Genomic DNA, 23,136 nt, shown 5'->3' on the forward strand with positions numbered 1-23,136 from the left:
ATTTTTATTAAGTATGTTAACAGGATAACCCAACAGAACTAGTACAACTGAGTGGAATGATTCCAAGAAAATCATACAACAGGTGATAACAAATAAAAATAACATACTTAGCATATTTTGGGGTATTTTTTGCTTCATCGGTTAGTCCCTCCACCTCCCCTCACTTCCCTCCTTGTTCCTCTGGGTGCTGATCAAGAACAGAAGAAAAAAACAAAATCCTGCTGCATGACTTGTATTCCGTCAGTGTCGCTATGCTCATATTAGCCCTCTTCTCAAATCACTTCATTGGCTCCCTATCCATTTCCGCATACAGTTCAAACTCTTCTTATTGACTTACAAGTGCATTCACTCTGCTGCTTCTCAGTACCTCTCCACTCTTATCTCTCCCTACACTCCTCCCAGGGAACTCTGTTCCCTGAGTAAATCTCTCTTAACTGTACCCTTCTCCTCCACTGCTAACTCCAGACTCCGTTCCATTTATCTTCCTGCACCATATGCCTGGAAAAGACTTCCTGAGCTGGTATATGAAGATCCATCTCTAGCTGTCTTCAAATCCAGGCTAAAGCCCACCTTTTTGATGCTGCTTTTAACTCCTAACCCTTATTCATTTGTTCAGTACCCATGTTTTATCATTTCCACCTTAGTTATTCCCTTATCTCTTATTTGTCCTGTTTGTCAGTCCTAATTAGATTATAAGCTCTGTTGAGTAGGGCCTGTCTCGTTATGTCCAGTGCACAGCGCTACATACGTTCAGTAGCACTATAGAAAAGATAAGTAGTAGTAGTAAACTCTGTCAACAGTTAAAGATTCTGCTTCTTGCATAATGAGTCAAGGTAGACCAAAAGGGTTCCCATATGGCTTGATTCTTAAGGCCCTCTGATGAGTCCAAGCTCTGCACCCATCACCGCTCCATAGTTAGAGCATGAATCATACCTGCTCTCCATGATTGCTCCAAGGGGGCCTTCTCGGACAACCATGAAGAAAGGATCACTTTCAGTATCATCAGAGTGTCCCAGCAAAGAAATCTACTAGCTCTCCACCGCCGTGGTTGTATTTCAGGAGTAACACTGAACATAAGACTTGACTGTAGGGGGATCGACAAGAACTACATCTTGGTGATAAAGGTCAGAACCCATTGCCAATGAGATTGTACAGATGAGTTTTCCGCAGCATATGACCCAGGGAAACATTCAACTGACCACATTTAAAGCAAGCAGGAGTTGAGCTGATTATCATTAAACTCTTTTTTACATCAATAAAAGATCTACAATGTCAAGTCCATGCTTTCACAAAGAGGTGTGTCTTCACCAGTTTATGAAACTGCGTTCTACTGTTACACAACCTTAATGTGCCAGGGAAAGCATTCCAAACAGTGGACCAGCAATAGAAAAGGCTGTCTTCCAAGTACAAACAGGTTTCGCAGAAAGTAAAACTCTTGTCACCATCGACATTGCATTTTCAGACAGCAAGGCCCATAAAGGCTGATACACAGAAGTAGCCATCTCAGGGCCAGGAACAAATTAAACAAGCTAATTCTACCCAACATAAAGAGGGAATAACCCTTATAGCTCTTCAACCTGGTCCTGGTACCCTTCAGTAAATGGTTAATGTTGAGAGAATATAAATGGATCAAATCCATAGGAAGGTGTAACCCCAAGTATTTAATACTACCTGCAGCCCACTGCAAGGGGAATGCTCCAGACTAGGATGACCAGACTGAAGCAAGAACCTGTAGGCCAAGATTTAGATAAGAGCTAGTCAGAAAGCCATATTGCTCCATCAGATCAATGGCTGCCGTCAGGGAACGCTGGGTGTCTGTGAGGATAAGGAATAGGTCATAAGCAAAGTCCAAAGTCTTTAATGTGTAATTTCCCACCTCCAGGCCACATATTTCTACCTCTCCCTTTACGGTGCAAAGTAAAGGTTCTAGGGAAAATATAGAAAGTAAGGGGGATAGGGGACACCTCAGTATAGTGCCTCTAGCTAATGGAAAACCCTGTGACTGTCCTCCATTAATAAGGCCATAGTTTGCGCATAAAGTGCCTTCATCTCACTCAAAAATCACCCATTAATCCCAACATGACCCAAAGTATGGAACAAAAAAGACAATGCCACACAATCAAAGGTATTAGAGGGATCTAAGCTAACTGAGTGCTGGAGTGTTAGTATGCTGACAATGCACCAGCGCTAGCGGTGCCTTCCAGACATTGTGAAGTACATGATACCCAGCTGCAAATCCTGTTTGAACTCCCTCTTTCACAGTGGGTAAGTGCTCAGAAAGTTGGGAAGCCAAAATATCCATATTAAGGAGGGATATGGGTCTGTAGGAACCAGAATCGTCATCATTCATACCCGGTTTGAGGAGAAGAGATATCAAGGCTACATTAGTATAGTGGGGCAAGGTTCCTACTTCAGTCACTGCCAGATAGTGTTCCAGGAGAGGTGCCACTAATCCCACCTCCAGGATTGTATAACATTCATTTGAAAAAACATCTGTTCATGGGTATATCCCGTTCTTTAACCTTGATATTCAATTTGAAGCTCTTTGGCCTGTAGGGGGTGGTTTATATGTTGGACCGCCTCCTCTGACAGGCGGGGCATGCCTGATTAGCTAAAGTAATCCTCTACCTGTTCCAGGGACAATTCAATCTCTGCCTCCTAGAGGTCCTGGCTTGGCCACTGCTGTAAATGGGATACTGGGCTAGATGGACCACTGGTCTGACCCAGTATGGCTAGACATATGTTTTCAATTTAGAAGACTATCTATGTTACTCCCTCCCAACCCATAACTATCTGATCTACAATTCACTATTTAATTGCAAAAGGGTTTAGAAGTCAGAGTACCACTCCAAAGGGGTTAATGAAGTTAACATCCATGGTTGTCATGAGAAATTATTTTATGTTACAGGGCAAGTATGATTTAGAAACTGTCAGGCTAATGATGCTTGCACATCCAAGGACATGGATTACTGAGACCGAGTCAGCATGGCTTTTGTGTGGGGAAATCTTGCCTGATCAATTTACTTCAATTCTTTGAAGGAGTAAACAAACATGTGGACAAAGGGAAGCCAGCTGATATTGTGTATCTGGATTTTCAAAAGGCGTTTGACAAGGTACCTCATGAAAGGCTACAGAGGAAATTGGAGGGTCATGGGATAGGAGGAAAAGTCCTATTGTGGATTAAAAACTGGTTGAAGGATAGGAAACAGAGAGTGGGGTTAAATGGGCAGTATTCACAATGGAGAAGGGTAGTTAGTGGGGTTCCTCAGGGGTCTGTGCTAGGACCTCTGCTTTATAAATGATTTAGAGATGGGAGTAACTAGCGAGGTAATAAAATTTGCTGATGACACAAAGTTATTCAAAGTCATTAACTCGCGACAGAATTGTGAAAACTTACAGGAGGACCTTACGAGACTGGGAGACTGGGCGGCTAGATGGCAGATGACATTTGATGTGAGGAAGCGCAAGGTGATGCATGTGGGAAAAAAGAACCCGAATTATAGCTACATCATGGAAGGTTCCACGTTAGGAGTTACGGACCAAGAAAGGGATCTGGGTGTCGTCGTCGATAATACACTGAAACCTTCTGCTCAGTGTGCTGCTGCGGCTAGAAAAGCGAATAGAATGTTGGGTATTATTAGGAAAGGTATGCAAAACAAGTGTGAGGATGTTATAATGCCGTTATATCGCTCCATGGTGTGACCGCACCTTGAGTATTGTGTTCAATTCTGGTTGCCACATCTCAAGAAAGATATAGTGGAATTGGAAAAGGTGCAGCAAAGGGCGACTAAAATGATAGCAGGGATGGGACGACTTCCCTATGAAGAAAGACTAAGGAGGCTAGGGCTTTTCAGCTTGGAGAAGAGACGGCTGAGGGGAGACATGATAGAGGTATATAAAATAATGGAGTGGAACAGGTGGATATGAAGCGTCTGTTCACGCTTTCCAAAAATACTAGGACTAGGGGGCATGCGATGAAACTACAGTGTAGTAAATTTAAAACAAATAGGAGAAAATGTTTCTTCACCCAACGCATAATTAAACTCTGGAATTCGTTGCCAGAGAACGTGGTGAAGGCGGTTAGCTTGGCAGAGTTTAAAAAGGGGTTAGACGGTTTCCTAAAGGACAAGTCCATAAACTGCTACTAAATAGACTTATTTTATTTTAGTTACATTTGTACCCTGCACATTCCCACTCATGGCAGGCTCAATGCAGCAGGCAATGGAGGGTTAAGTGACTTGCTCAGAGTCACAAGGAGCTGCCTGTGCTGAAAATTGAACTCAGTTCCTCAGGACCAAAGTCCACCACCCTAACCACTAGGCCACTCCTTAGGAAAAATCCACAATTCCAGGAATAACATGTATAGAATGTTTGTACATTTTGGAAGCTTGCCAGGTGCACTTGGCCTGGATTGGCCGCTGTCGTGGACATGATGCTGGGCTCGATGGACCCTTGGTCTTTTCCCAGTGTGGCATTTACTTATGTACTTATCTGTAGTCACATTATATATGGCCAGTTTTGAGGAAAAGGTGATATATAATTCACAATGGTTTCAACATGTGATCTTTGGAAGGAGATTTCTGGATGATATATTCTTCTTATGGAAAGTTAGTGAAAAGCAATTGCAAGATTTTATTTGTCTTAATGGTCAAACTCAACATTTAAATACCTCCTACACAACAGCGAACAATCAGATACTAAGTGAAATACTTTAAGAAGAGAGGAAAAGGCCACAGCAGTCTGTGGTTCAATTTCTTCATACAGATAATATTACTTTCTTCGGCCAAAAAGCCTGTCCTCCATTTACAACTCACCTTAAATTATGACAAAGTCCAATTAGATTTCTTGAATTTGTGAGTTAAGTGGTTGGCATGGGGATACAGACTACATTCATTTGCAAAGAGATGGAAAAGAACACACTATTGCACTTTCAAAGTTTTCATCCTTATAGGTTGTGTGGTAGCTTACCTGTCAACCAGTCCCTAAGAGTTGGAGGATCTGCTTCTTATCTGAGGATTTTGAAGTTGAAGCTGAAGATCTGAAGCATCACATTTTAAAGAGAGATTACCCATGTACAGTAGTTTGTTATTTCTACTTATTGGCTTGTTTTGCCCACAGGATCTGCTATTTAGTTATAAATCTGGAAATTCAGAAGACCATCATAGGGACGTTATTGCCCCGAGCTGTTCCGGTGCTAATTTTAGAGTGCAGTTTAGAACCACAAGGGGCTTCTTTCCTGATCATTGGGACCTTAGACTTATCTATTCAGCTGATAAGTTCAATCACTTTGCTTTCTTATTCTTGGAGAGTGATTGGCTCCCTATCTCTTACAGGTGTAAAGTTAAGATTCTAAATCTTCCCTTTATGACTCTGAAAATTGCCTATGTATTGATGTAATAGTCTACTTCCGTGTATACCATTACAAATGCTGCATTCTTAAGAACAGAAGTTAATTTCTATTTCTCCTCCATCTCACCTAGACTGTATGAGGGAGAGAGCTTTTTTCTTCCATACTCGCATCTTTGGAATTTAATCCCACAAGATCATTGTTACTAAAGATTGATTTGAAGGCACATTATTTGCCTTTGCATTTGATTGCGAGTATCACACTGTCCTTATTTGAATCTAGATATAGTGAAGAGTTGGGTTCCAGACACCTAGCTATTTCTTCATTTATTCTCTTGTCTTGCATTCTAATTATCCTTATGTATTGTAAATTGCTCTTGAATATGCATGTAGGTGGGATAGTAGTATACAAACTAAAATAAAATAATAAACATGAACAGCAACAACAAAGCAAATTAAAGTTCCAGTACTTCTCTACACTGGTTTGATAAAGCAACCCTCCCTCAGGGCTCAGCATATCTCTACTTCCACTTTTTGCCTCCCCTGCGTGGTTTTAATCTTTTTTATTACCTCCGTCGAAGTGGCCGTGTCTTTGAAAGCCCTGCCCATCTCTAGCCTTCCCTTCGTGAGTTCGTTTCCTTAGAGTCCCGCCTTCTGACATCATATCCTCTTTCTGCGAGGGTGGGACTGAGGGAACGAAGTAACGAAGGGAAGTGTAGAGACGGGCAGGGCTTTCAATAACGAAGCCACTTCGATGGAGGTAATAAAAAAGATTAAAACCACGCAGGGAAGGGGTCACGTGACACTATGAACAGGAGCAGATGCTAGACGAATTGCTCCTGCCTTCTCCTCAAGAATCGCTACTAAAAAATCACTCAGAGAGTTTATCTCGTTACCTGTGAGAGGATCATAGCGTGAAACGAGAGCAGACCTGCTGATTGCAGATATTGCTGAGTATGACGACTAAATCTGCTAGAAAAGAGAAAGACGAAAGTCGACCGATTGGAGACAAAATGGCAGCACCTGCGAGCCCGGGAACATCAGCGGTGGGATCCGCATGGGCCGCCGAGATCGTGGGTGAAGTTACCCACGCGCTGGAAACTATTTTGGAAAACAAACTTAGCTCGTTGGATTCTAAACTAGAATCGCTGCATAGTAGCATAGCTCAAATAGAACTGGATATGGCACATTATCAACAAAGAGCTAGCGACACAGAAGATCGAGTTGGTACTTTAGAATCGGAAATAAAACAGCTGAAAAAGACAATTACCTCTTATAATGACAAGCTTGAGGACTTAGAAAATAGGTCCCGGAGAAACAATCTTCGCATTGTAGGATTGGCTGAAGGACAAGGAGATCGGGATCTGAGCAGGTACTTGGAACAGTGGTTGGCAGAAGAATTAGAGCTACCGGAGACGCTAGGGCTGTTAAAAATCGAGAGAGCACATTGTTTGGGCCAGAAACAGGCGTCAGATGGCAGACCACGGGTGGTTATATGTAAAATCCTCAACTTTGCCCATAAAAACGCTATTTTGCAAGCTCTGAGGAGTGGAAAAGAGCTGCACAGTGGGAATCGAAAAGTGTTATGTTTTCAAGATTACTCGTCGGCGGTGGCAATGCAAAGGAAAAAATTTTCGCCAGTCTGTACTGAACTTGTCAGTCGGAAAGTTAAATTTGCACTGTTATACCCGGCGAAATTGAGAGTAATTCACCACTCGGACACAAAGATGTTTAATACAGTGGAGGAGGCTCAGACATTTCTACAACAATTGGAAGCGGGGCAATAATATCCCTGACATGCTTTGGTGATACGGACTGCCTGTTACAGATTGTTTTGCAGGACACCGAACATGTGGAAACTATTGACGTGCAGCAGCTGGTACTAATCTTGTTATAATAATACTGGGTGAGTTTAATTTACAAGAGCTTACAAGAAGTGGGAGGCTTGCTAAGAGGCATTATATGCAGGCATGTTATAATTGAGCAGTAGAGAGAGAAGCAGAGATGTTAGAGCATTTGAATTGCACAGAGAGGACACCTGCTGAGCGTTTTGATCATTGACGATCGCTGGAGACAGCGTGGACAGTAAGGGAGCCCTCTAGAAGAGAATTGTGTTTTGGATTGCAACCCGAGCCTGATGCTGGCTGAGCGACATGGAGAGACTCGGATAAACAGACAGCTACAATAATGTTATGGTGGCTGCAGGAAATTTCGCTTCTCCCATAAGTACTTACTTAAATGCAAGGACACCCGTGGACGGTAAATTAATAGACCTGCTGTAATGGTGACAGGTTGATAACTCTGCTAACTGTGTAACATATTGAGTGGGTAAATAGAAACATCTGATAAAGGATGGTTCAGGGAATGGCTGAAAGAAGGGGAGACGCAGTAAAGATGAGAATGGGGAATGCAGGATGGTGCTGATTACGTTATGCATGACTGGCAGAGACACTGGTTTGAAAGTATTAGATTGCGATTGAAGAGGGGTTAATTGTTGGGAGAATGAATATGCAAGTAACAGAAGGATAGAAGATGAGTGATTAAAAGAGATGCAGGCTATAGATGACGGGAGGAGGGGTGTTGAAAGTGACCTGATTCCTTCGGGAACAAAGGGAACAAGAGGGATAGGGAGGGGGAGAATGGGAGAGATGGGGGGGGGGCAGGTGGGAGGGGATTAACTCATTACGAATTAGAAAACTTTGTGCTAACAGTAGAGAGAGACTGGTATTCAAAGGAAAGGGGCTGGAGGCTGGGCTGGCTTCTCTTAGATGTTATGGATAATCAGGGGATAGAATAGCTGGACACAGGAGGGTAACAGATTAAAGTAGCATCTTGGAATGTAGGAGGAATACACTCCCCAATTAAAAGATCAAAGATTTTGCGGCATCTCAAACATATTGGGGCGGATATTGTGATGCTTCAGGAAATGCATTTGACAGATATTGAACATACCAAATTAGCTAAATGGTGGGTAGCTGACTGCGTGGCATCAGCGGTTCTTGGCCGGAAAGGAGGGTTGGCATTGCTATTTAGAAAAGGGATAGCAATTCAGGTGCATAAAACAATAAAAGATCCGGAGGGTAGATTTATTCTTTGCATTGTTACACTAAATAGGCAAAAAATAATTTTGGGCAGTATCTATGCTCCTAATGTAATAGATTTAATATTTTACAAGAAGTTGCTTAAGCAAATCACGCAGTTAGAAACATTGCCTATATTGGTGGGAGGAGATTTTAATATGACTTGGGATCCAATATTAGATAGATCACATCCTCCAACTGATATAAGAAGGATAAGTACTAGGGGTTTGCCGGATTTTTGTACAACGCTTGACTTACTTGATATTTGGCGGACCTTACATCCATTAGACAAAGAATATACACATCAATCTAGAGCACACGGCACATCGTCTAGAATTGATTACTTGCTAACATCCCGTACTTTACTGACTGACATTACAGAAGCACACATAGATCCCTGCGTTATATCAGATCACTCGGTGGTAAGCATGCAATGGATGGGAGGAGGGGAGGAAGAGAAATTAAAAAGCTGGACGTTTCCGACATATTTGCTCAGAGACGCACGGTTTGGGGAATTTCTGCACGCAAAGTGGGCTGAGTATAAGCATTTTAATGAGGGTTCGGTTAATGGAACTACTAGCCTCTGGGAGGCTGCGAAAGCAGTCCTGAGAGGCGAAATAATAAGCTATGTTACGCAATATAAAAGGACAAGAGATAGAGAAATTGTGAGGCTTGAAAAACAGCTAGGTAAACTGAACAGACAGTATGGCCTGAATCCTTGTAACAGAATTCGGCAAGAAGTGCTGGTAAAGCAAACGGCCCTGAATTCCTTATTACACGAGAGAGAACTGAAATCTCAAGCCTACTATCGCTTCCAACTATACAGACATGGGAATAAAGGAGGCAAGTATTTAGCCTGACTTATTGCATCAAAATATGCCTCCAGAAATATAACAACTATTAAAACTGCGGAGGAGACACTTATACACTCTAATCAAGAGATTAGGTCCGCTTTTCAAACATATTATCAGAGTTTATATACGGCATCATACCAGGAGGGCCTCACGGGAGAGATATACTTAGATGGTATTCAAGTCCCGAAATTGCAGAATAGTGACCGAATTCGCCTGAATGCCAAGATTAGTGATGATGAGGTCGCCTGGCCATTGCTCAGAGTAAGTCAGGTAAAGCCCCAGGCCCCAATGGATATAAAGCTGAATTTTATAAGCTGATGGGAGATTCGGTTGTTCCAACTTTGGTCAAGGTATTTAATGAGTGGATAACAAATGGCAAGATGCCTGCACATTTAAACTTAGCCCGGATAGTGGTGTTTCCTAAACCCAAAAGAGACGAAAAGTCAGTAACTTCTTATAGAGATATCTCACTAATTAATCAAGAAGCAAAATTATTTGCCAAAATTTTAGCCAATAGATTGGGTAGCGTACTACCTCATCTTATTCACAAAGCGCAGGTAGGATTTGTACAAGGTAGATCAATCACAAAAAGTTTCCCCTCCGAAGGGACACCAACTTATAAGTGGTGGAGGGGCTTCCGTGTTTCAATGACTCAGAGGGCTATGCTGTAGGTTTACCCATATCAGACAGGCCTCTGAGGAGAAACCAGACAAAGAGAGTCCCAACCTGGAGGATCCAAGATGGCGTTGAGGGAGGACGTACGCTAGTTGAGTTCCCGTTTTACACCACAATGCCTGAAGAAGAGGGCGCGCTCCCCAGAGAATGGGGAAGAGAAAAGGCAAAGCCGTGGTGCTGTCCTCCTCGAACACGGCTGGGGTTCCCACCACTTCTCAGTCTATTTTGGAGAGATTCGGGGTCATAACGTTGGGGTTATCGGTTCTTGCTTCGGGGAACAGCAAGGCTTTATTGCCGAATCTCAGTGGAGGGAGTGACTTTGAGTCCCCCTGTTGGCACGACCCTTCCAAGACCCGGAAATAGTAATGCTTCGCCATGGAGGTCAATAATGGAAACGCCCGAAGTGGGTTAGGATTTTCATGTGACCCGAGGAGGTCCTGGCGCAGCATCGACTCGGATAATAAACCAACTGGGGGATTGGAGAGTGAGCTCTTCCCCCCGAAGATATCTGGAGCGGTTTCTGTGGAGAAATTGGACTTGGTGAAGCCAATAATGTCATAATGGACGTACTATAGGAACTGCAGCAGAATGTGAATAACTCTCTTCTTCAGATGTTTAAAATGTTTCATTATGTGAGTTAAGAATTTATATTAATACTTATCTAACAAAGTGGAAGTCCAAGATATAAAAATGGAGACTTTGATTACGGAAATGGCTTCTCTATGAAAATCAGATAATTTGGTAATGAAGAATAGTTATCTTTCTTGCAAAATTGGAATTTCTGGAGAACCAATTAAGGGAAAATAACTTGAGAATGATAAATTTACCTATAATATCCTATATATCAGCTACTGAATTCTTGAAGAAATATTTCTCTGATAGTTTGCTAATACCTTCTGATAGCCACCTTGTGGTGACTAAAATTATATTTCCTTTAAAATCTTCTTTATCAAAGAAAAGAGATGTAAGTTTAACTGACATTTTGGAAAATTCAGAAGTTATAGATAGAGTTGTTATTATTAGTGACTTTCATCTTTGATTTAGATAGGAACAATGTTTTGAAATTGTATTTCCAATACATGGCTGATAGTTTTTTGGGCTCAAAGATGCATATATTTCCTGACACATCAAGGGAATTGCAGACTGGGAGGTGTGAGGTCTTGGCTTTTAAGCCAGGAATCATTGCCCTAGGTGGGACCTTCCTGGTGCGATTCCAGTGGTGTGCTTGAGCCGGCTCGCAACCGGATCGTAAGAGCCGGTTGTTAAATGTATTGGCATCTTGCGAGCCGGTTGTTGGCCCCTGCGAGCCGGCTCGCCTCTGCGCCCTCCGGTCGTCCGTCTGCAGCTCTGCGAGTCCCCGATAGCCGTTTCCTTCTTACGCCGCACCCCTACCTTTAAAAATTTTATTTTCCCTCGAGGCGCGCCGGCGTTGAAAGCTTGAAGCAAAGGCAGCAGACTCAGCTTGGTTCCAGGCCTTCCCTTTGCATCATGGCTCCGCCCTCGCTTGACGTATTTCCTGTTTGCGCTAGGGCTTCTGCCTTCACAACCAATCATTCTCCACTCATTAGCTTCTCTACACACCCATACCAGCTGAGTTGAGCATGAGCCTAATGAGGAGCTCCTGTACACAGGGTTTCCTGGCTCTCTTTCCCCCTACGGGCAGCCAATCTACACATCCTGTCAGCTTATTCCCTTGTCTTCCCCTATTGCAGCTAGAAGTCCAGTCCGGGTTCCTCATCTCACCCCCTGGCTCCTTGCCTGCAATGCCTTCTGGGACTTGTAGTTCAGACTGAAACTGCCTTAACCCAACTATCCTGGATGCGACTTTATCACATACCCCCTAACTTAAGAAATTGCGAGACCCTTTGGGACCTTCCCAGGGATTCGCAATTCCAGACAGAAACATCCGTCCTTTCTTTTTATGCCTCCCTAGGCCTCAGCATCTAATTTCGTCGCCCACTTTCCTGACCCATGGGTACACCCCCTTTACTACTATGGGCTTCTGGCGTACTTTCCTCAGGCCTAATTCCCTTATTACATCAGGGGACTTCCTAGTCCTACCCCTCTCATGGCTACCACCCTGGGCTGTACTTCTTCGCCTACTAGGCCCTGATTGGTATTTGTGGGTTGTGTATAGGGTCCTAAGTCTCCTTTTCCCTCCTAGCCCTCCCTTTTGGTATAGGATAACCACTCTTGGTACAAGGCTCCCTCCAGCCTCTGGGTGATCTAGCATCCCCCTGGCACCCTCCCTGAGCCGGTGTCCCCTGCCTAGGAGCTCTTTCCTCACCTGACTCTAACGTGTGGTGTCTGGGCCCTAGGATCAACCTTTTCTTCTGAGGCCTGAGCCTTTCCCTCCATTGGGCAGCCTCTTGCCTTTCCTGCTTGCCCTTTCGGGGTTTCTCAAATTCCTTAACCTTTATACTACCTCTTTCTGGGGTTCTAACAGTGCCCTTCTGACTCTCCCTATCCTGATCATTACTCAGGGATAGGAGTTTACTTACTTTAACCCCTCCTGGGTCTTTCTTTCCCTCAAGCTTTTCCTGGAGGTCCACAATGCAGGCCTGGGCTTCCTGAAGCTCTTTTAGTCTTCTCTGCCCATCCTGGAAGAGGACATCTACCACTAGGGTCAACACCCTACACTTCTCCTCCAGGGCCACCCTGCAGCTTTCTGCCCTTTCTGTTTCCTTGGCCTGCAGCCTCTCAACAGCCCACTCAGCTGCCCCCTGAGCTTGAACCTGTTGCAACTCCTTTATCTGAGTTTCCACCTCAAGGTTCCTCTGAGTAAGGTATCCTACCCTTTCCTGGGCTGCCTGCATCTCCACCAATAACCCCTCTATCCTTTGGGTGTATCCCTTGTGTAGGTCTTCTATCTGGACTACCTTCTCCCTATTAAGCTCACTCAGGCCCCTGGCCTCAGCTTGGGTCCGCTGCAATGCCACAGTTAACTGAGCCACCACTTCAGTATATCCCTGCTGCACTTCCCTCAGCTGGCTTTCCTGTTGGCCCTTTAATTCTCCCAGCCAAGCCTTTACCTGGGTTAAACTCCCCCTCAGCACTCCTATGGCTGTTTGCTGTATTTTACCCGTCCCCTTAACACTTTCCTGCCTTTTGGCCAACTCCACTTCCTTCTGCTTCACCTCCTGCTTGGTTTCTTCTAATTCTGCCCTTACAGAGGTGACAAGCTTATTCTCCCTTTGCTCCTGGAGTAGAATCAAGGCTTGCTGTTCCCTTATACTTTCCCTTAGGTCATCTTACTCTTTATGCCACTCCTGGTGAGCATTCTGGAACTCAGCTTTAACTAGGTTTACCTTCTGCTCCTGGTCTTGTTGCAACTTGTCTGTGAGGTCCCTTATCTCTTGCTCATGTGTGGACTGCAGCTTAGCTACTCGGGTCTCATTTAAGGCTTGGATCTCTTTCAGGGTAGCTGTAAGATGGGCTACTTCTGCTTCCTTTTCCTCCCTTAGCCTACCTTCTGTGCGCAGCTCAGCCCTAACAGTGGCTAGCAGTGCCTCACAGCCTTCCTTCTGCTTAAGGGACTCTGCCAGTTTGGCCTCTAAGGCATGCACTGAAGCAGCCATTTCTTTCTTACAAGCTGACTCAAATAGGACCCATCTCTGCTCATTTTCCCTTAGACTATTCTCCATTACCTTATGGGACTCCTCTTGCTACTGTATATTGCCCACTAAAGTTAACATCAGTCCTTTGTTTAGTTCCAGGACCTCCCTCAGACCTTGCTCTGGGTGCCTATAGGTTTCCCCCGGTTTACATAGGGCCTGTAACTCCCATTCTACCTGCCAGATGCTTTCTTTTAGGGATTTCAACAGCGGGTTCTCATTCTCCTTTTGGGCTTCCTCTTGGAGTTTCCTATCCAACTCCAGGCTATCTTTGGGAAATTCCCTTAATCCCATTTCCAGGGCAATAGGTTTGCTACCTTCTACTCCCTGGGTTTCCCAGTATTTCTCCCTTGGGGTAACTCTCCCTGGCTCCCCCCTACATGGAAATACTGGCAGTTCCTCACTGTAGCATTGGCAGCCTACTCTTTCTTCAGCTGTCTCACCCCCCTGCTCACAGTGTACCTGGACTTCCCCTACACCATCTGGACTACATTTTATCTTGTCAACTGGGAAGTCCTCACCTGGGCCTACCCCCCCCCCCCCCATTTCACTTTCCTAGAGGGTTTACTCTTCTTACCAGGACCACCATTATCCTTCAACTGGGGTTTTCCTTCCTTGTCCAGGCACCCATCCTCCCTCTTGGCACTTTTTAGGTTTGTGGCCTCCCCTCTCCCTGGGACATTGGGTGCTTTCCCTGCAGCAGGTTCCTCCTGACCCTCTTCCCTGCAGACACCTCTTTCCCCTTGGGTTCCTGGCCTAACCATGAAGTCTGCCCCTGAGGACTGGGCCACCTCCCGACTCTCATGGTCTTTGGGCTTCCTCTTGCCTGCCATGTCACTTAACCCCCACCAACTGACTGTAGGATTTCCCTCCTCCCAGTCTCCCAGTTCATCCTCTGAACTGCATACTGCCAGACACCACTCTCCAACATGGCCCATTTCCCCACATTGGTAACACTCTGGCTCAATCTCTTCTCTTCTCCTCAGGGTCCTGTCTTCCCCAAACACCCCTTCAGGCTTAAACAATGTTCCAACAGTCCCTGAACACAGTCCCCCTCCAAGTCCCAGAACCTGGACCATGGTGTCCAACTCTGCCATGTCCATTCCTTCTGCTGACAACTTGGGCTCTGGCTCCCCGGGCCTCCAGATGTCTCTCCCTGGTCTGAACCGTCTCCGCCTTCCTATGGCTCCGACGTCCTCCTCGACCGTCTGTTGGGCTGCAGCCTGTAACACAAGAGAAATATCCAAGTGCGGACTGTCTGTTTCCCTGGCCCTACACTTGCGCTACTTCTTGGAACTCGTACCATAATTCACTCAGAACAAGCCTTTCTATCCTTTACAAGAACTGTGCTTATCAGTTAGGATCCTCCCTCGCCTCCCCCTAGGTACCCTTTACCTGGGCAGGCGAGTAATGCGCCTTCATCAGCGTTGGCCCCCTCGACAGGCTTCAGGAACCTCCTGGACACCAAAATCTTCACCCTGTAAAGCAAAAAAAAAAAAAGAAAGAGACCCAAGTGCGATATCTTTACACTGGTCCCCCTTTTCAAGCCAGCCTGGTCCACTCCTGGTCTTCCCCAATTCTCTTTATCCAGCCTTGGCCCCCCTAGGTACCTCTTACCTGAGGCAGCCAGGATTTAAGCATTCAGGCCACCACGACCAGACTCTGTGGCTTGCATGGATCCATGTTCAGTCCCATCTGGGAAAGTGCCATTTGAAACCAGGCGCCTCTCTAGTGCAGCCAAGGATAGAACAATCTCCTCGAACCACAGGCTCCTGGTACAATGAAGAAACAGATATCCACCAGTAACTTCAATCTTAAGGACTTTTATTCCATGCAGGTTTCTAGTACACAGTTCCAACAGCAGCATAGCACATACCAGGATTCAATATAGGCTTACAGGCTCCAGTCTGGGCTCTTTATCCAGTGCACCATAAACATTAGTTCAATTCCAAACAGCAGCAGTCCATGCAATTCATCATCATAGTTAACTCACAAAGCAGCAGTTATACTTCTATTCTCTTCACCCTCATAATGAGCTCCATATTTTAGGGACTTCTCACACCCAAGGGATTCCCCCTACAACAGCTTCACTAGTAAGGTCAATACTTTAGGGAATTCTTCTTACCCAAGGGTTTTCAGCCTGCAAATACTTCAGACTCCAGTACTTTAGGGATCTCCCTGCAAATACTTCTCGCCTTCCTTGCTGCTCTCCCTGAACTGAACTGCTGAGACTCCTTCCCACCTGCCTAATCAATCCCTGGCTTCTGCCTTCACAACCAATCATTCTCCACTCATTAGCTTCTCTATACACCCATACCAGCTGAGTTGAGCATGAGCCTAATGAGGAGCTCCTGCACACAGGGTTTCCTAGCTCTCTTTCCCCCTAGGGTCAGCCAATTTACACATCCTGTCAGCTTATTCCCTTGTCTTCCCCTATTGCAGCTAGAAGTCCAGTCCGGGTTCGTCACCTCACCCCCTGGCTCCTTGCCTGCAATGCCTTCTGGGACTTGTAGTTCAGACTGAAACTGCCTTAACCCAACTATCCTGGATGTGACTTTATCACAGCTTCAATTAGACCCCTTAATTAGAGATGTGTACGGCTGTACTGCACTTTCTGGGGTGCAACTTAAGAGTCAGGTATTCAAATTGGCCGCGTTTGCTGATGACCTGTTAATGATAATAACGAAGCCACAGGAGACTTTGGGGTATCTCTTAGAGGTGTTCCGAGAATATGGAGACTATTCGGGCTTCAAATTAAACATAGATAAGTCGGAAGCTCTCCCGATCAATTTAGACATACAAAACCTATGGCCGAGAGGGTTCCCCTTGAAGCGGGCGAATAATTCTTTTACGTATTTGGGTATTCAGTTGCCGTCTAAACCAAAGGAGCTATATCAGTTAAATGTTACAAAATTACTGGAACAGATGGCTCAACAGTTAGATGCATGGGACACCCTAACACTGTCTTTGATGGGGAGGATCTGTCTCATTAAAATGGTGATATTGCCGAGATGGCTTTATGCATTACAGGTCCTACCTATAGTGTTGCTTAAGAAAGATATAAAACACTTTTATCGACTAGTGTTTCAGTTTTTGCTGGGCTAAGAAGCATGCTAAGATGCAACAGAAATATATGCTGGGAGGATGGAGACAAGGGGGCTTGGGCATCCCTAACCTCAGATATTATAATATGGCATGCCTTCTTCATCAGGTGAGAGACAGGATATTCCTATCCCACGCACATAGACCACTGGAAATTGAAGATGCGCTATTTAGTCCATTTCATTATATAACATTAGTACATTTGCAGAAAAACGAGATCCCACATAGACTTAGACATAATGTTTTGCTCATGCCCTCCAGAGAAGCGTGGAGATTTTTAGGGACACTGCTAGGAGGAGATCCAAGAATAACAGAATTTATTCACATTAAGGGAAATCCAGCATTTGTGCCAGGGTTGGAGTATAAAACTTTTGATAGATGGGAGCAGTCAGGAGTGATCTGCTTAGCAAACGCGTTGGGAGAGAATGGGGCTATAAAACCGCTGACGCAACTGTTGGTACAAGGGGTGCAGGGATGGGGTGATACATACGCGTATTTCCAACTTAAACACTACATACAACCATTAAACAGGGAAGCGCTGAATACCAAATTGGGTACTAAAATTAAAAATTTCTTTGGTGAGATTTCTGACAATGCTCCCTCTATTTTCCATATACACCAGAAGATTTGGGGGCTGGCTCCTGAGAAGGAGTTGAACCAACTTCGCCAAAAATGGGAAAAAGATGTAGGGAGAGATTTAGAATCTTGGGATATTATGGCGCAGCTTAAAGATATACCGCGCATAATAAGAGGAGCAGATTATCGGGAATGTGCGTATTGGGTGCTCCAGAGAGCTTATTTTACTCAAGTGCAATTATACAAATCAGGGGGTATTGAAACAGCTCTTTGTTTGAAGTGTAATAGATGTGATAATTCATTATATCATGCGTTGTGGGGATGTGTCTTAATACAGCGATACTGGAGACACATAGTTACTTACCTCTCTTGTGTGCTGGGCAGTAGAATAGAAATGAATCCATTGCAATTGGTATTAGGTTCAAAGAGTCACAATTACGCCTGAATGCTGACAGAAAGATGTTATATCAAAAATTATGTCTGGTGGTACGGAAATGTGATATGCAACATTGGACCACGGCCAATCCGCCGACTTTCTGACATTGGCATAACCAGGTGCATCAATTGTTAGTCTGGGAGGCTAAAGAAGCTAGGGGGTACTGTAAACGGAAAATTCAATTTCTTAAAATATGGGGATGCTACTTAGACAAAATGATGCAGCGAGAACGAATTCTCATTGTTAATAGCTTATAATCGTATAAGGTATGATAATAACAGTGTATTAGGTAGTTATGGGTTAATCGGAAGGGGGAGGGGGAATTGTAGGGGAAGGGGTGGGGAGGGGCAAGAAGGAGTAGGAATTGAGGGTACTTTAAGGTTGTAACTGTTATGTATGCTCTAGAGCAGAGTAATTGTTATGGAAAGTTGAGTGTCTATTCTACATGAAGTTAGTATTATATTCTGTTGACTTCTCTATTATATTAATGTTGAAATATACTATAAGGTGGAGTAGTAAATGATACAATGTTTACCTGTTGAAGCATAAGGATGGAGGATGTGGGGGAAGGGGGGAACATAACAAAAAAAGATTGATGACTGTAAATAGCAAATAATTTAATTTGTTAGTCAACTCATTTTTGAATTTCTGTATATTCTAAATGTGGATTGTGTTTTAGTTTTGAAGTATCATCAATAAAAATTGTTGGAAATGAAAAAACCAGGCAGGGTGCTGTAGCAGGAAGAAAAAGGAGGATGTTGGGGGGGGGGGGGGGAGAAAAGAGTGGACAGGTGGACATGAATGGGAAAGGAGAGTGGGGGCAAAAAAGAATCACTGGACATAAATTGGAATGGAAAGGAAAGTGAGAAAGGAAAATCACTATGTACGGATGGAAAAGCGCAGGAGAGAAAAAAGAATCTCTGGGAATAAATGAATAAAGGAGATAAAAGATTTGATAGAAATGGGTGGGTGGATGGAGAGAAGAACAGGGAAAAAAAGAAGGATTGCTGGATGTTGTTATGATGAGGCTTCTCTTCCAACTCTCCAGCAGACCTCACTGGCCTGTAGCTCTTGAGCAGGACTCCAACCAATCTGTTCCCATCACCCTGAACACACCAACCTTCAGGCGCCTGGGTCCCTTTTCAACTCAGGGTGACCTGTTTCCATCTGCCCTCCAACTGCTGCCGGTTCTTCTGGGGTGTACCCTCTGTTCCTGGGTCACTCCTCAGGCCTTCCTGTGCTTCCTCTCCGTACCCCTCCGGAACTGCAACCTGGATTTCTTTAGCTTGTATGAAATATGCAGATTAGATGCAAATTAGACAAGGCCTCAACAACAGCATATTCATCAGCTCTTTATGCCAGCCCCCTGGGCCCACTTCTTCCAGCATAAACACCTTCACAGCGATCTCACTACTGAGCCATCACACACAGACACCTGGGCTCAGTGCTAATAGCCCCTCTGGCCTGAACAGGATGTTCTTCCCTCACTCTGAGGGTACAGCTCTGTCCTCCAGCCCCTGGCTGCTAGTTCCTTACTCATAATAAATAACTCTATCTACACCCAATCCACCAAAACTCCACAGAGTTCAGCCAGTACATTAAAGGGGCTCTTCTTCCATCAGCTGCCAGGTCTCCAGCTCTTCTCTTTTCTTTCACCACTCAGGCAAGTATAAGGTGGTTAATTAGCTTCTCCACCCCTTTAGGCTCTTCCTCCTAATTCCAGGCAGGACCCAGCCCATAACAACCTACACTTGTTTCCAGCCCAGGACTCTCCTTGGTCCTAGCAACCTCCACCTGGACATTCCCCTACTGGCTCCCTCTAGTGACTCATCCTGGGCATTTTCCCCATTTCTATGGAAGCAGCGCTCTCTAGTGGCTTACCCAGGACAGGACAGACCCTTATTCTTCACAATATGGATGGATGGAGGAGAGGGCATGGAGAGAGGAGAATTGTTGGACATGGATGGAGGGGAGGGAAGGGAGTACAGTAAGGAGATGCACATGGAAGGAGAGAAGAGAGAAGAAATTCTGGACATGGATGGAGGGGAGGAAAGACAGAGGAAGGAGATGCATATGGATGGAGGGGAAGGGAGAGAGAAGAAATGCTGGACATGGATGGAGGGGAGGGAAGAGAGAGGAAGGAGATGAGATGAGGGAAAAGGAAGAGAGGTGAAAAACTGCACATGGATGGAGAAAATAGGCAGAAGCTGGATCCACTGGACAGTCAAGTCTGCGGAGGACCCAGCTTTTACTTACAGATGTAGGGCAAGAAATAAAGAAGAAAGGAGGAAAGTAAAGAAATAAATGGAAAGGAAGCCCTGGAAACAGAGTTAAGAGGACAGATAGCAGCAGACTCAGATACTGGGCCAGCATGATCAGACAAACAAGGTCACCAGAAAACAAAGTTAGAAAAAAAATCATTTTATTTTCATTATAGTGTTTGGAATATGTCCACTTTGAGAATCAGGTGCTCAACGTTAAAAGTTTATATTTATTTACTTATTTATGGCATTTTATCCCACATTAAACATGAATTAGATTGGAACATGGGATCATTTATTTTTTTTTCCTGGAGAGAGTAATGCATTGCCACCCACCACAGGCTCTCTCCCCGGCTATAGCCAGCTCTGCAATTTGGTGGGGGGGGGGGGGGGGGGGGGCGCAGAGGTGGATGAGGGGCGCATAGGTGGACGGGGGTGTGCAGAGGTGGACTGGGGAGAGAGCTTGTGGTTAAACATTTACCAGCACACCACTGGGTAGAAGCAACTGAGATCACTACGTCCCCAGCTGCAAGAAAGCAGGGAACCCCCAGGTAGGTCTAGTGAATCTGTGGAGAGTTGAGATGTTGGCAGTGACATCAAGGGAATGACGGGTCTGAGAATGTAATTTAGGGGCTATTGGTTCTGGGAGGTAGGGTTAACTGAAGGGGCTGGTAATCTGTTTAGCAGAGAAGGTGGCTTCAAAGGGTTGAGAGTCTGTTCTGGATACATGGGGAACACCCCTTTAATGGGCACTGGCTCCTATAAGATGGTGCCCAGAAGCATTGGACTGCATATTAGAAGCCCAATGCTCAATGGCAGACAAATAATACAGGTTGTGAGACTGACCATGATTACAAGTTGTGTTATTGACTCCTGCAGTAAATTGAACTGTGATAATAAGATATTTTACCACAGCTTAGTTGATATCTCCTTCAATCTCTGGAAGACAAAGATAATTCTGAATTAATTACATTTCTTGACAGATCAGCTATACTTTTCAGAATCCTTTCATGAGTGACGGTATTAAGTTTCCGTATTTATATCAGGCTATGCCCAGCATTCTTAACATTTGTACTGGGATCGTGAAGTTACTGAAACATTTCAAGTGGACCTGGGTTGGTATCATTGCACCTGATGATGACAGCAGCCAAAGGTTTGTCCAGATCCTGAAAGAAGGGATTGAGCAGAATGGAGCCTGCATTGAATTCATAGAAATAATCAGTCACATCAATACTTTGTCAAATGAGAGATTTGACAAAATTAATGAGACTATTCATAAATCATCAACTAATGTGATCATTGCTCACTTTAATAATGAGATTACAATAAATTTCTTTTGGGAGTTAAGTATTATCAGTATACCTGGTATGATCTTTATCACCATAACTGAAGCTGAGTTTTACTTATCCAATGAAGTGGAAATTAGTTACATGAATAACACCTTGCTATTCACAAGAATAAAGAAAACTATTCCAAGTTTTTTTAAATTTATACGTGAGGTAAATCCTATTATGTTCCCTGATCATATTGAAGTTAAAGATTGGTGGCTTGGACTGTGTAGCAACCAGTGTCCCCAAACCATCAAAAGATCCTGCAGTATAGATGAAGATGGTTCCGGCATGTTCCACTGTGACAATACCCACTTTGCCAACAGTTATGATGTTTACAATGCTGTCTATGTCCTGGCACATGCACTGAAAGACATGCTTTTCACTGGCTCTGGGAACACCACCACGTGGAATGGAGACCAACAGAGATTATCACATTATTTACCATGGAAGGTAACATCATTTTCTAAAGGAATGCTATATTCAGAAAACAGAATTGGTAACAATTTGTGGAGTAAAGGGTGAAGTTCAAATCTTTCTGTGTTGTCCATTTATTTAAAAGATTTATTTTTACTGTATGTGTTGTCTAGAGTGTTGCATTCATTTCAAAAACTCTTCTTCAGATTATAAGTGGAATCAAATATGTGACAGCCAAACCAAAGAAGTGAGATGCACTCAAGGAGGATATCAAAATGTAAAAGTCTTTAATTCATAAAAGCTATAAAACCAACCCAACAAGGCAGTGTTTCAGCACAAAGGCCTGCCTCAGGGATCAAGTAAATCTTTTGTGCTGTGATTGGTTTGAGAGTGGTGCGGGCAGTAGGTTGAAAAGTGGTTTTTTTTCATATTTCTGTTATAAGTGGGCATGAACGCTATGGGGAGTTGGTTGGTAGTCGGAGGGCGGTTAAGATTGTTAAATTGCATGCGGATTGTGAGAAATTGCAGGGGGTCCTTTTGGACTGGGATACTGGGCATCCAAACATCAGATACAAATCGATGTGGACAATTGCAAAATGATGCACTTAGGGAAGAATAAATGAAATTATGGCTAAATGATGTTAGGGTCCACATTAGGAGTCACTACCCAGAAAAGAATCTAGGGGCCCTGTTTGCGAAGCCATGCTAGAGGAACGCTAGTGTTTTTACTGCATGCTAAACATTACCACGCGCTAACCATGTTCATACCCATAATGTTCCTATGAGTGTCTACTTGGTTAACGCTTGCTAATTTTTAACTGAAAACACTAGCACACCTTAGTAAACAGGGCCCTTGGTGTCAGTTGATTTGTAATGTGTGCCAAAGTGAGTGAGCATAAACTGATTGACAGATTAGAAATGTTCTTATTCAAATACATACATAAATAGAAAATTGGCAGTTCCAGGCATTCCTGAAAATGTGCCCTTTATTTTTTTAGCTTCATCGTTATCTGAAGAATGTGCACTTTAAAAACAGTCTGGGTGAAGAGATATATTTTGATGAGAACGGAGACCAAGCCACTGACTACAATATTATTAATCTGATCCATCTCCCCAATGGGACATTGAAACATGAAATTGTTGGAAGTTATAAACCTTCTGCTCCCCCTGGAGAGGATTTTACAATCGATGAAAAAATGATAGTTTGGGAGGCTTCATTTACCCAGGTTAGAGTGATAAAACATTATATAAGATGCTTAATAATACAAGAGGTATTGCATGCTGTTATACAGAGAAGAGTATAAATTTGGCTTCATGATTGGATTTTGTACAATTCTAATGGGTCGATTTTCATAGTGATTTAACCAGGCAGGAGAGGCTTCTGGCCATTTAAATCATTTGTACAGGGCTATCTGCTGAAATTTAGCAGGTCTTAACTGGTTACTTT

At 44.0% G+C, this 23,136-nt stretch overlaps 1 protein-coding gene across 1 annotated transcript in view; it reads left to right on the top strand.

Annotated features, from left to right (window-relative positions):
- LOC115464380 (vomeronasal type-2 receptor 26-like) overlaps positions 1–23,136 on the top strand; it is a 72,103-nt gene that overhangs the window by 11,680 nt on the left and 37,287 nt on the right. The window contains exon 3 of the mRNA XM_030194766.1: positions 22,688–22,915. Within this exon, the coding sequence (XP_030050626.1) occupies positions 22,688–22,915 (228 nt within the window). The remainder of the gene's footprint in view (positions 1–22,687; positions 22,916–23,136) is intronic.

Source organism: Microcaecilia unicolor, chromosome 3 (genome assembly GCF_901765095.1).
Source record: "Microcaecilia unicolor chromosome 3, aMicUni1.1, whole genome shotgun sequence".
Taxonomy (NCBI): domain Eukaryota; kingdom Metazoa; phylum Chordata; class Amphibia; order Gymnophiona; family Siphonopidae; genus Microcaecilia; species Microcaecilia unicolor.